Source organism: Alexandromys fortis, unplaced genomic scaffold, assembly GCF_014885135.2.
Source record: "Alexandromys fortis isolate MF-2015 unplaced genomic scaffold, M_Fortis_MF-2015_v1.1 scaffold_231, whole genome shotgun sequence".
NCBI lineage: Eukaryota > Metazoa > Chordata > Mammalia > Rodentia > Cricetidae > Alexandromys > Alexandromys fortis.
The window spans coordinates 389,069-402,592 of NW_026068613.1; the positions used below are offsets into that span (position 1 = coordinate 389,069).

Consider the following 13,524-nt stretch of genomic DNA (forward strand, 5'->3'; position numbering starts at 1 on the left):
ACTGGCCTCCAATGAACGGCCTAATGGCTGCATTTTTCAATTAACATTGCATAGATATGGGTCATGAAGGGCTCCTTTTTTACATGTGTGTCCTGAAAGGGACAAAGACGGTGCAGTTATAGAACACATTGATGCTCACGGTCATCTTTCTGTTTCAATAGCAGTTAACCATTCTTTCCAAAGGCCTCTTAACCCTGCTCATTTTTCACAAAGTAATGAGCGCTCCATTCCTCAGGAACCACTCTGAAATGGCCGCAGGGCACAATACAGTGACACAGTGTATCTATTGTACTGCAGTACATTGTGTCGTTACTGGACTGAGAAAAGCCTGGAGATGGCTCTGAGGCAGCAATCCCTGTCCCCAGATGTTTGATTGCCTAAGTGCAGGCTATACTAAGCAACAGAAAGCAAAACAAGCCTTGCGGTTTCACGGATGCCCTATCGCAGGCCCGGCTCTCTCATAATCCTCTGAATATGATCTAATTTGTTTCATCTGGCAGAAGAGGTCATTTCTAGCCGTTGACCTGTGTGAGGACGCAGAGCTGATGGGCTGATATCGAACTTGGACCTGCGTGGCACAGGCAAACCTCTGGTGTCTTCTGGGTGGGGTTTTGGAAATACTTAGGTGGTATAGCCTGTACCTGTTGGCGTAGATGCATGTTCTGTCTCTGCGCATCTCTTTGGAGGTAAAGCTTAACTCCCTCCCATTCCCAGCTTAGTGACACCTTTCCATATGGGTTGCCAGGGAACTAATACAGAGGCCGTTTTAAGCTCTCAAACGCCTTTTGGGCTCACAACCTTACATTTCCTTAGCCACTCATGCCCAAATCACCTGCAATAGGAAAGAACTCTCTGGATTGGCTCCTCTGCAACCCAGGGCCACTTTCCTAGAAGTTTCAACTCCCATTAAGAAAAAAAAAACAGAAAGAATTCATTGAAAATTTATGAAGAGTACTCACCTTCTAATTTTACCTTAACTATAATTTCTTTTTTAGAGTTACCAAGAACACCTTTCTCAATATGAAGATACAAAATCAGGCAGTGTCCCAAGAGGTCAGTCTTCCGATACAGCCAATGGGCAGCAACCTTCCAAAGGATCAGGCAAGGCCAGGGTTCGGAAACAGAAGAAACGCCAGAATGGCCTGAAGTCTCTTGGTACCAAAGAGCTCATTGTCAGTCAAAAACATCAGAATTATCCTCTCCAACCACAAAACCAAAGGCAGCCTATGGATGCCTCAGCAAAGCATGGGCTGGCCACATATATGAATTCTTCGAACGCAGATTTGCAGGACTCCCGAACACTCGCCCACAACCCCAAAGTCACCTCCAACACATTCATTCCATCCAATCAGGCTTTCGACAGAGTGTTGAATAAAAACTCTTTCTCGGGGCTGAACGCTAATAAAAAAAGAGGACACCGACATGAAGATGAGAAAAGATCTTTGTACGAGCAGCAACCCCTCTACATGCTTTCTGATATGGATCTGCAAGACTTTAATGAACCTTCTCACAAACACGTGTCCCTGAGACAGAAAGGCCCTCAGTCTGATTATGACATGAACACACACAGGTCAAAGAAGATCAAGAAGCCATCCAAACAGCCGCAGGCAGAGACAAAGTACAAGAACATAGAGATGCTATGGTGAGCATTCTTTTTTTTTAGTTCAAAACTTTTATTTTTATGGGTGTGAATGTGCATGTGGTTTCGTGCGTGTACATGCATAATGTTTGCATACGTGTGCATATGAATGCACACACACACACACATAGGCTGAAGTTTCTGTCAGGCAAGCCGCTCCCAAATACCACACAGAGGTTTACTATTAATTGGAAATGTTTGGCCAATAGCTCAGGCTTGTTACTAGCTAACTCTGACATTTAAATTATCCCATGCTTCTTATCTATGCTTTGCCGAGTGGCGGGGTACGTTTTCTCAGTATAGCGTGCCCATCTTGCTTCTCTCTGCACCTGCTTGAGACTCCTGAGTCCACCCTTCTTCTTCCCAGCATTCTCAGTTTGGCTTTTCTGCCTAACCTTATCCTGTCCAGCTGTTGGCCTGTCAGCTTCTTTATTAAACCAGTCACAGTGACATCTGTTCACACATTGTAAGGAATATTCTATTCCTCACATGCGTGCACACGGCAGAGCACCTGTGGAGGACACTGTTTGCATCTGGAGATCAAACTAATGGTCATTAGGCTTGCGTAAGTGCTTTTGCCACAGAAGACATCAGACCTGCCTGGAATTTCCTTATCGTGAGTGGTTTGTTCAGAGGAGAAATTAGAGGTTATGGAGAAAGAAAAGGGGGGGGGGCAATGGAGCCCCTGAGTGGGTCAGGCTAGAAGAAAAGACCAACTAATACGGCCCCTGCCTCTGATTCCTACTTGACTTCTGATGTCTTCCTTCTCTTCCTGCTCTTCTCTACTGATTCTGTGCTAGGGAAACTAGAAGTTGGAGCAAGGAAAAGGCACAGGGACACAGTTAAAGTAAATTAACCTAGTTAGAAGGATTTGAGTAAAGGTCGGAGAAAAAGTTATCTCCAGCCTTGAAAGGTGTGTAGGCACAGAAATACCACCACAGAAATGACCTAAAAATTCAATGGTAGGGAATTTTCCCTGATATTTATCCCCTATGACCTCTAAAAGGTATGCCTTTGAGGAAATGTTTCCCTAAAGAGAAGGTAATGAGCCGGGTGGTGGTGGTAGTGTGTGACTTTAATCCCAGCACTCAGGAAGCAGAGCCAGGAGGATCTCTGTGAGACTGAGACCCAGTCTAATCTACAGAGCAAGTTTCAGGATAGCCAAGGTTACACAAAGAAACCCTGTCTCAAGAGAGAGAGGTAATGAGGTATAGGGTTATACCGAAGGACTGTGGCCCCTACTGTCCCAATGTGCACATGGTAAGGAAGTTCACCTGATGGTGAGTGTCTCTGACTCAGTGATTAAGAGCGCTGGCTCCTCTTCCAGAGGACCCAGGTTCAAGCACCTACACGGTGACTCGCGACCATCTGTAACTCCAGTTCCAGAGGCTATGACGTCATCTGGTCTCTGAAGGCACCAAGAATACGTGTGGTACACAGACATACATGTAAGCAAAGCATCCAGACACATAAAAAGTGCTGGTTGTGGTGGTGCATGACTTTAATTTCAACATTCAGGAGGCAGAGGCAGGCACATCTCTGAGTTCAAGTCCAGTCTGGTCTACATAGCAGGTTCCAGGCTAACAAAAGCTGCATAGTAAGACCTGTCATAAATGAATGAATGAATAAATAAAATTTAAATTTAAAAGATGCAGTGACTATCTTCTTTAGAGTTAGAATTGTTCAAGTTCCCTACAATATAGATGCATTACTTCAATAAGCAAGGAAAAGTTATTTTTTAAGGTCACTTCAAGAGACCATCCCTGATGCTCCTTAAGAAACCAGGTTTTCTGGACACCTGACTCGTTGATGCTAAAGTGCACAGGAGACGTGTGTAGTCTGACACACAGGGTGTCTTTCATGGGCTTGTTTTCAACACAGTATGCAACTTTACATATAAATCCGTTGGGAGACAAGTACTATGGGAGATGGTCTGGGGTATACGTTTAGTAAGGGTCTCAGTCAGCTTCCTAGAGTGACACTGACGGCAGGCAAACACCCTTGCTGTCTTTTTTCTTTAGGTGTGGTGTCTTGCACACTTTCTCCATGGCAGGGCCTGTCCTACCAGAAGGATGCTCCTTAGCTCTGTCCATCATGCAACTTCCCTTTGCCTTTCCCCATGCCTCCTCTCTCATACTTTCCACTCCTACTAGAGAACTCCATCCGCTGCCTAAAAGCGGAGCATTCTGAGACTTGCACCACTGATACTGTCTTCACTCTGTCCCTGTCTAAATGACAGCAGGCAAAATATTGAAGAATTCTAGATTAGAAACCATTTACCCTCAGAGCCATCTTCTTGCTTCCAATGTGACTTTTGCACAATAAGAAGCCACTTGATTCCAGAGCCATGGCACATGGCTGTTCATTTTCTCTGTAGGTCACTGTTTTTATAGATTGTGTCAGCCCCTTTGAACCAGGAGACTTGCCTGCTTCCGTTCTGGGAAAAACACAGCAGAATCTCATGGACCATCTCTTACCATCTTCTCCATCCTTTGTCTGTGCCTTACTTACTCAGACGCATCCTTCCAGGATTGTTCTTAGATGGCGCTGTTTCTGTGTCGGCGCTGACTTCCGCCCTTCCCCTGCTCTCGTGTTTTTCAGGGTGTATCTTTGTTTCTCTGACTGTCTTCCGACGCTCCTCTTACTAGGGAAGCAGCATCACTCTTTCTTGACATCCTACATTCTCAACAAGGTACATGGCAATGGCAAGTCAGGGCTTTTTTGACAATTTTTAAGCTTTTAAATTTCTGTAGTTTCTCTTTCATCTGGGTTTTGGTTGGTGCTAGTGGAATTTCACTCTCTGTCTCTCTCCCTCTCCCCCTCTTCCTTTACCTCTCTCCATCTCCACCCCTTTCTCTTTACTTGTTCTGTGTTTGCATTAGGGCTGGTCTTGCTTGTCTGACAGTCTGAAAATCATATTGGAAGCTGAGTGACAGGCCTATTGACATTGGATTTCTGTGGGGTGATCAGTGTGGCACTGGATGGAAGGCTCCTCCTGCCAGTTCTATGTCTTTTTCTTGGGTGGTCGAATTAATTTCTGCCCTGATGCTTCACAGGTACAGAGTATTTCTTCTTTCTTCACAAATGCAAATCTCTAAGGTGCAGAGCTTTGGCAAAAACAATTGCCTCCCAACATGGAGAAGAAAATTCCAAGATTTGTTTGCTGCTTGTTTGTGCCAGTCATGAACCCCACCAAGCCAGCCATGCACCCCACCAAGCCAGCCACACACCCCACCAAGCCAGCCACGCACCCCACCAAGCCAGTCATGAACCCCACCAAGCCAGCCATGCACTTCACCAAGCCAGCCACATTCCCAGCCCAGCAGCATTAACTCTTAAACCCCAAATCCTTTACCCAAAAGTTCCCCCAAAGAAAGCTGCGTCTTTAGCTAATCCAGAACCTGCTTTGGTTTTTATTTCTTTTTGTTTCCATACCCGGAGACTCCCAGATTCTCTGGCACATTCAACTATGTATTTAAAGAATGCATCTTTAATCATGGTTTCTAGCTGGTGTGTAATAGGAAGGTCTTTGGGTTTCAGAATGGAGTTCTGGGTTTTGTTGTTATTTGCTTGCTTGTCAGCTTGTGCTTCACGCACTAACTGAAAGTCCAAACAAGCCTTCCCTGTAGTGGACTGGAGGGATGGCTCAGGCAGTGAGAGCTGAATACTGTCACAGAGGACCCGAGTTTGGTTCCCACACTCACATGAGATGCCTGTCACTCCAGGTGTCGGGGTCTGACACCCTTTTCTGAACCCCAGAGGTACCCAGACACACATGTACACACAAAGAGAGCTGCATAAATAAATAAATAAATAAATAAATATTCTTGAACGGGAGTTAGAATGTCCCAAGGAAAAAGAGGGTTTGAAGATGAGAAATCAATATATTCATGAAAAGATGAACGGTTCCTAAAGATTTCTACCCAGAAAGTGGTGTTATGGACTCAAGTTTTATTTCAAGCACTTGTGTTTTCTCCCAAGGAAATTCCACTCTTCCTCAGACACGGACCGCGTCAGCGCCTCTCCAGACTCCCGGCTTGCCCAGATCATAGAACAGCATCAGCAAGCCTTGGTGCAGCTGGCAGAAGTGCAGCCCAGCGAGGGCTCCCTGTCCAACACCACACTCCCGCCTATCCTGTCCAGGGTAGAAAGTGAATCCCAACTCAGTTCAGACAGAAGCCACCGACAGCAGATGAAGATGGCGCGTAGTAATTCGGAAGGCTACCTGCTGCAGCTGGAAAGGGGGAAGAAGCACAGGAAGCGCAGCGGCACCAAGGTGATGGTAAAAGCTTGGCTGCTCAGCCGAGTCACTTTTTAATTCTGATGACACAGATGGGGCTGGAATAGGGCTGCTCCGGGAACCAGGAACCCTCCCCTCAAGCCCTTGCTAGTCCCTGACAACCCCTCCCTGTCTTTCCAGAAGGTTCTATTGTCAAGGGTGCCTGCTCCCTTTCTTCTTAGGTCATCTCACTGCAGAAGGCAGTACTAATTCTGCTTCTATCCCCCATTTAGTATTCATTTTGCTCACCCCTGTCCCTCTCCTAAGCTGAGTCTCATGCCTTCATATCTGAGAAAAGAGAGCAGGGCTGAGCGAGTGAGAGTCCTGCTGCCAGAGCTCTCTCGCAGTCCACCACTCTTCTGTGGCACCGGAAGAGTCTTCTTGGTGCACATCTCATCTGAGCTTCTATAGCAAAACACCCAGGCTGAGCCGCTCTCCGCGAGGGCAGCTGGTCTGTACTGAGATCTTCATCTAGACTCGGGGTCGCCATAGTGAACATTTTGGTTCAATTCAGTCTCTTCTTGCATTGCTTTAAATGCAACTTTTTTTTTAATTCTCAGGAAGTTCCCTTGGCTCCGGGATGAAATAATGCCTTTTGTTTTTCATTACTATAATACGATACCTGAGGCAGATTATGTTGTAAAGAAGTTTATTTAGCTCCTGATTCTGTGGCATGGAAAGTGCTCCTATTAGCTTGGAGCTGGAAGACCGCACTTCCACTGTGAATAAGAGGCCTAGGTTTTGGGAATCACAGGTCGCTTCTTGTCCCAGAGAAGTGTGGTGACATAGCAGTTGGGTTCTAGCGCAATGCCTATATCACTTTCAAGTGTTTCCCAAATAAGCCAAGACTCAGACCAGACTGGGAAGCGAGTATCACATGAATTGTTACCATGGGGACACAAGATCAACCTTTGTAACCAACACTTCTGTCAACATGGAGAGGCCCGCTCACGCCAGAGCTTATAGACCCTAGGGTCTAAGAATCAGCCAAACACAGGCTCTGAGAACAGAACTTTCCTGTAGGTGAAAAAGAACAACTTGGAACTGGGTTCCCAGGCACAGGGTTAGGAAGAAGTTGATGGATTCAGTCATTCCAAAGTCCTTGCACTGGCTTGCTCCTTGCAATGACTTGCTCAGCCTGCTTTCTCATGGAATCCAGGACCACCAGCCTAGGACTGACCCCACCCATGGTGGGCTGAGCCCTCCCACATCAATCACTAGCTAAGGCAATGCTCTATAGTCTTATGGAGGCACTGTTCCCAAATAGGAGTTACTGACTTACCCCAGTCCCTAATTCTTCATAGAAACAATCAGAATCACTCTTTTTTTTTTCCTGGTATGATGTGATATTAAATGAAATAATGTACTAAAACCTCAGCTTATTCCCTAGCAAAGATTATACATCAGTTAAGTGTCCATTTCTCTTCCCTCCCTTTTCACAAAGAGCATTCACGTTGTGCTGAGAAAGGGTAGAGGCAAATGCAGTACTTAGTACCTCCAGTCTAAGACGGTGGGAGGTGGGAAGAGTCCTGCCCGCCCCTCCCTAATGTCTGCAAGGGTGCCTGCAGTCCACACACATCCTTTTTCTCAGCCCAGTACTTTCAATCTACATCCGACAAACACACCACACTGGAGCCCCCTTTGTCTCTAAGCCGGTCCAGACGCTGAAGTGACTTAGAACTGAGTGATTTGTGTAGGACAGCAGGCAGTCCCAGCACCAGACAGGGGCAGTCATTATCCACGTCACGCCTATCTGCTGGCCAAGTCAAAGCTCTTGGTTTCCAAGGGAATCGCCCCGAATCAAGGTAAAAATTCTGAGGATTTGTAAAGCTAATAGGCCTGGGGCCCCTTCCTCTTCTGGCGGTGCTGTCGAGAGTGGTTTCAGAATACAAGGCATTGTCCACGTCATGAAATCCAGGTTTAGGACTAAGAAATTAACACAGCACAAGGGATGGCAAACTACCCAGATATACTTCTGCTGTCTCCAGCCACCACTTTCCTTAGTAAGGGCTCAGTACAGAGTTCCCTGGCTGGTGAGGTTGAGCTTGCGTAATTAACTGGTGTTTGCTCTCACAGACAATCTGAGGCTTGCTGCCTGACTGCCCCTAAAAAGCGGTTATTTGGATTAAGTTTAGTGACCACAGAGCACATGTCCTTTGCTCGCTGCCCCCTGGCACCCAAGGCATTGTTTATATCTCGTTTCTCAGTAACTTTCTCAGTCTTACACATCTGAGGAATTTTCTGGAGACTTAGGTCTGCGACATAGTCTCCTTACCCCCAGCAGTGTGTAACATTTCAGAACTGAAACAAGTCCTCACAGATCAGTCAATGCCACTTCAATTCAGGCGTACCCCTTGGAGTGTACAGCGACAGTCACACACCTTGCCCGAGAGGATGATGAATGTGTAGAACCCTTGACCCAAGAAAGCCCTGCCCTTGCGAGGCCAAGGCCAGTAGATGTTATTGGATGGATATATGGTTTTTTGTTTGATTGGTTGGTTGGTTTGGTTTTTGGTTTGGGGATTTTTTAAAACAGGGTCTTACTCACTCTGTAGCCCAAGTTGACCTCTAACTCACGGTAGTCCTCCTGTCTCATCCTACTGTGTGCTAGGATTAAGGTGTGAACCACAAAGACAAGCAGTGAACGTGCTTAGGGATTTATCTGGACCATGCTTCTATATTCCAGTGTTTGAGCCCTGTGTTCAGAGATGCAGTAGTCGGTGCTGATGTCTTATAGCTGTCATTGTCACCATCACCACCATCGTCACTAACATCATGGTTAGACATTGTGCTACTTTGTTTTAGTCTTTCAAAAACCAAGGAAAGGTGAAGGAAAATAACGCCTGAGGATTGATGGACTGTAAGACTACTGAAGACACATTCAGCAGCTTAGCTGCCTAGGGCTAGAGGTGTGGGGACTGGGGACAAGGACAGTGCGGATTAACGGGTACTGGAGTTTTATTTTGGTTTTTTTTTCCAGAGTGATGAAAATGCTGTACAATTGGATTGGGCAGTGCTTACACAATTCGGTGACTATCCTAAAAGCCACTGAATTGCACAGCTTTAAACGAGTGAGTTTTGTGGTCTGAGAATCACATCTCAGCAATGCTGTTAAGACTTTAGGTGGAGAGAGATCAAACAGAGTCACAGCACTGGGTTCTTCCTAATTACTTGCGCCACACTTAAGCAGATCCCGGATTCTCACCGCCAGTCACCCGGAACAAACTCCCCTCGGAGCCACCTCAGTCCCCTGGGATGTTGTTGTGCTGTAGGCAGCTCATCCTGTAACGGGATCAGCAGCCATGGGGATGGCCCATTTGGGCCACATGCTCTCCCTCCGTGTCTGTATGGAACGCTACACCCTTGGCTTTCATTTTTTTTTTTAACCCTAACCTTGATGCTTACTAAAGTTGCTAGCGAGAAGAGTGGCCAAAGATCAGCACACAATTATCCATGCTCCCTGGCACGTCCTTTGTGAGTCGGGAGCATGATTAAAAGTTAAGCTGCACCAGGGTTAGGGATGAGGTTTCTGCCCACTGATCATTTCTTTCTCATCATCTTCAGGCAAATTGGATTTATGGCTTGGACATGAGTGGTGGTTTATTTGTTTGGTTTCTTTTTTTTTTAAAACCCTTTCTGTCCTTTTTTTTTACTTTGGCAAATAGGTTATAATTTAGAGATTGTAACACAGGACACAAATGCACTTGAAGAACAGATTTGTAGTCACAGCAGAAGTTGCCTGCATTCACTCAATTGTTAAAAACAGCTGAAGTTTTTAAAGTGTGATAAAACCGTACCTTGTAACCAAGGCTTGTAAAAAGAGCCATCGTATTGCTTGGGGAAAGCAGGAATGCTAATTGGTGGTCTCAAATGTTTGCCAGATCTCAATAGTCATACTTCCACAAATTTATCTCAAAAAAATAATCAAAGTAACATACAGTGTTTACCCTCACTCAATGCATCTTCAATAGACAACATTTAGCGAAATATTTAAATTATTTAATGACACTAAATGATAGAATATTTGTCTAAATTTCACATTTTTTGAAATCTACTTGATGTCAGATAAATAAAGTGAAATACCAAAATGGTCAGTAAAAAAAAATTAATTTGTTGTATATAAATACTTTTATAAATGTATCTACAAAGAAGGGCCAGCAAGGTGGCTCAGTGGGTAAAAGTGCTTGCTGCACAGGCCTAATAATGTGTGCATATGAGTACACATGCATACTTGCATGCTCACACACAAACAAATACTTTAAATAAAAAAAAATCTCCAGTATTTAAAACAACAAGAATTAAACAAGCCAAACAGAGCCACACAAATGGCATGTGCCTCTAATCCCCACACCGGACTGGAGAATTGCAAGTTCGAGGACAGCTGGGGTTACATAGCCAGACCCAAACCCCCAACCAAAATATATATATGGACAAATATATAATGGACAAGAAGCAGACACGAGCAGATGCAGTGCTCTGATCTTGGTAATGACTGTTTTCCTAAAGATTTATTATTTTGGAATGTCCTTCAATGAGCAACAGTGCCCCTGTCTATTTTTATTTATTTATATTTAATGGTTTCAGAGCAAAGGCCTCCTTAAAATATTATCTTGCCTTCCCTCGATTTGTAGACTTAGATGCACTGAGAAAGTCTTGACCATAAATGTTTAACATCATAATGCGTCCAGTTCTGTTTACAGAGCCTTTAATCCTGAAGTGCAGAAGTGTCGCACCTGCGTGGCACTGTATTTCGCTCCTTCTCAACAGTGACACTGAAGCCCTGGTGTGTTAGGAATATTGCCTTCCACAGCAGTGACAGACTGACCAGCAATTTCAAAACCATGGCTTCATTCTTCTCTCATACAGTTAACCCAGAGGTAGGCAGTTGCTAACACTGGGGTTTCCACAGCTCCAAACATCAGAACCAAGAATTGTGTGATTCTCCTTGTTTCTCCCCTGCCTGCGGGAGTGCTGCTCCAGCTAGCTGCAGGAGTCTCATCCACTTTGGAGACAAAAAAAAAAATAAAAAATAAAAACGAGAGGGGAGTTGCCACGCCAACCTGAATAACTGCTACCCACCAAACTCAATTATAACTTACTGGCCAGACTCTGTGGTGGAGAGGTTAGAGTGGAGAGGAGAGTCAGTTCCCAAATTCATTGGGTTCTAGAAACAGTGCACCTATGATGAATGCAACAGACTTTTCCAAGCCATTGTGACACCGGAAGGACTCTCTGAGCAGTGCTTACGTCATGCCTGGTATAAATAATCCAGAGATGACAAAGGCATAAGGGCAATGTGCACAGGTTATAGACTGAGCATCTAGGCCAGTATCCAAAGGGTGTCCTGGAACCAGATACCCACAGGCGATAAAGGAAAACTAACTGTAGTGGGCTGGGGGCTTCTACAGGGAGAGAGGGGCTGAGGGGAAAAGCCAGGGTAGCACTTCCAGTAGCCACAACGTTGAGGTTGTTGCTACAATTCATGCACAGTTTATTCTTAGGGCCATGAAGTTACACGAAGTAATTCTAATTAATCTGACAAAATGTTTTCATTCATTTGATGATCATTGCCAAGCTGTATCTCAGAAAAGACTCACCAGATAGATGTACAACCCATCAGAATGGCATGATGGCTCCGTGGTTAAGAGCACTTGCTGTTCTTATAGAGGACCCAGGTTTGGTTGCCAGAACCCACATGATGGCTCACAACCATGTGTATTTCCAGCTCTGGAGGATCCAACACCCTTTTCTGACTTCTTCAAGCACCACCCACATGTGGTGTACATACCTACATGTAAGCAAAACAACCATACACACAAAAAATAAATAAATAAATAAAGTATAAAAAATTAATTCTAAAAGGTATATGGCCTATCTTAGGAATTAACAAAATTTACAATAACTAAAATACATATATAACATACACAAAATTATACTGAAAGCTCTTGGAAATCCTGCACACACCTCTTAACAGTTTGGATTGTGTTCTTGTGAATTTTTGTCTACACATACAAACAGACATTGAACTTTTGTCTAAATAAATGATGGTATCAGTTTGCACCAGTGTAAGATTTCAGAACAACATGACTTGCCATCTTGTTATCAGCATGGCCTGTAATCATTTGGTTTTCCTCTTTGATGATCTTGCCGATGAAAGCGCTCAGTCATTGTTTAAAATATGCCATCACTCTGCATACATCAGTATATGAGGTTTTCCAGTATTTATATGAGCTCTCTCTACACAGAGAATTGTAATTCATTAACCTCAAATATGACAATGTATTATTTATTATCAAATTAGTTGTGTCTTACTATATAGATTTGTTTGTTTTGAATTATTCAGCTTTGTGTTACATTTGGAGTCTGAGTCTCAGTGGTTATTCTGAAAAAAAGATTAATTTTACAATCCAGTAAGGCTCTTTAAAATCAAGCCATGATCATTTTTAGTTAGTTAGTTAGTTAGTTAGTTATGTAACTTGTTCAGTAAATCAGGCTGACCTCGAAATCTCAGATTTGTCTGCTCTGCCCCACCCCTCACACACGCTCTCTTGTCCTGGGATCAAAGGCATATGCCACCACACCAAATACAAGACACCAAAATTGAGAACAATGTACAGTTATGTAGTATCATATGGGAGGCATTCATCCTTTTTTCCACTCTAAGTCACATGCTTAAGTGTGTCCTAAAATGGTTAATGCCATTGTTCTGGTTAGTTTTTGACAACCTGACACAGCCCTAGACATATCTGGGAAGAGGAACATGGGTTAAGAAAAATGCCTCCATCAGGCTACCTGTAGGCAAGTCATGGGGCATTTTCTTGATGGATAGATGATGAGAGAAAGCCCAGATTATTGTGGGTGGTGCCACCCAGGGCAGATGGTCCTGGGGCATAGAAGAAAATAAACCGAGTAAGACACAAAAAGCAAATCAGTAAGTAGTGTTCCTCCATGGCTTCTGCTTCTGCTCCTGCCGGATTCCTGCCTTGACTTCCCTCAGTGATTGAGTGTGACCTCAGAGCTAAAAGGAAAAACAAACCCTTTCCTTCCCAAGGTAACTTTTGTTCATGGTGTTTTATCATAACAACAGAAACCCTAAGACAAGTCATCTAAACCATATCTTTGGTGATGTCATTCTCATCCTTCCTAGGAAATGGAACCAAATTCATTGACGAGTTGAAATAGGAAAGGCTTTCGTTTCCCCCCAAGGGCAAATGGTCAATCCAAGCTTTGGTTTTTACGTGGAAAGCTGCAGTTTGTGTTATATCTTAAGTTAGCCTCAGATCACAGCCTACTCTGTGGCTCTGTCTTCTTAAGTGTATGATGGTGGTGTTACAATGTCAAATTCTAGGTGCTCTTCAAATTTTCCAAAGTCACACTAACAGAATGAAATGAATTCTTCAGTGGGTCTTGCCGAGGCTCATATAATTTGAGTACTATCAGTGGATGACAGTTGTTTTTCATCCTTGGAGTTCTCTGCTGTAGGAACTCCCACATGAATCCTAACTCCACACCTATGGGATAGGCCAAAAAGGCCCGAAAGGTCCATGACCCAGAAGGTCTTCCACGCCTGCCCTCCTGGCTTGATTTCATCTACTAAGCAGCTTTT

General features: G+C 44.3%; 1 protein-coding gene across 1 annotated transcript in view; it reads left to right on the forward strand.

Moving 5' to 3' along the window:
• Jhy (junctional cadherin complex regulator) overlaps positions 1-13,524 on the forward strand; it is a 63,698-nt gene that overhangs the window by 35,509 nt on the left and 14,665 nt on the right. Inside the window, exons 4-5 of the mRNA XM_050133533.1 lie at positions 996-1,642; positions 5,621-5,915. Coding sequence (XP_049989490.1) covers positions 996-1,642; positions 5,621-5,915 — 942 coding nt within the window. The remainder of the gene's footprint in view (positions 1-995; positions 1,643-5,620; positions 5,916-13,524) is intronic.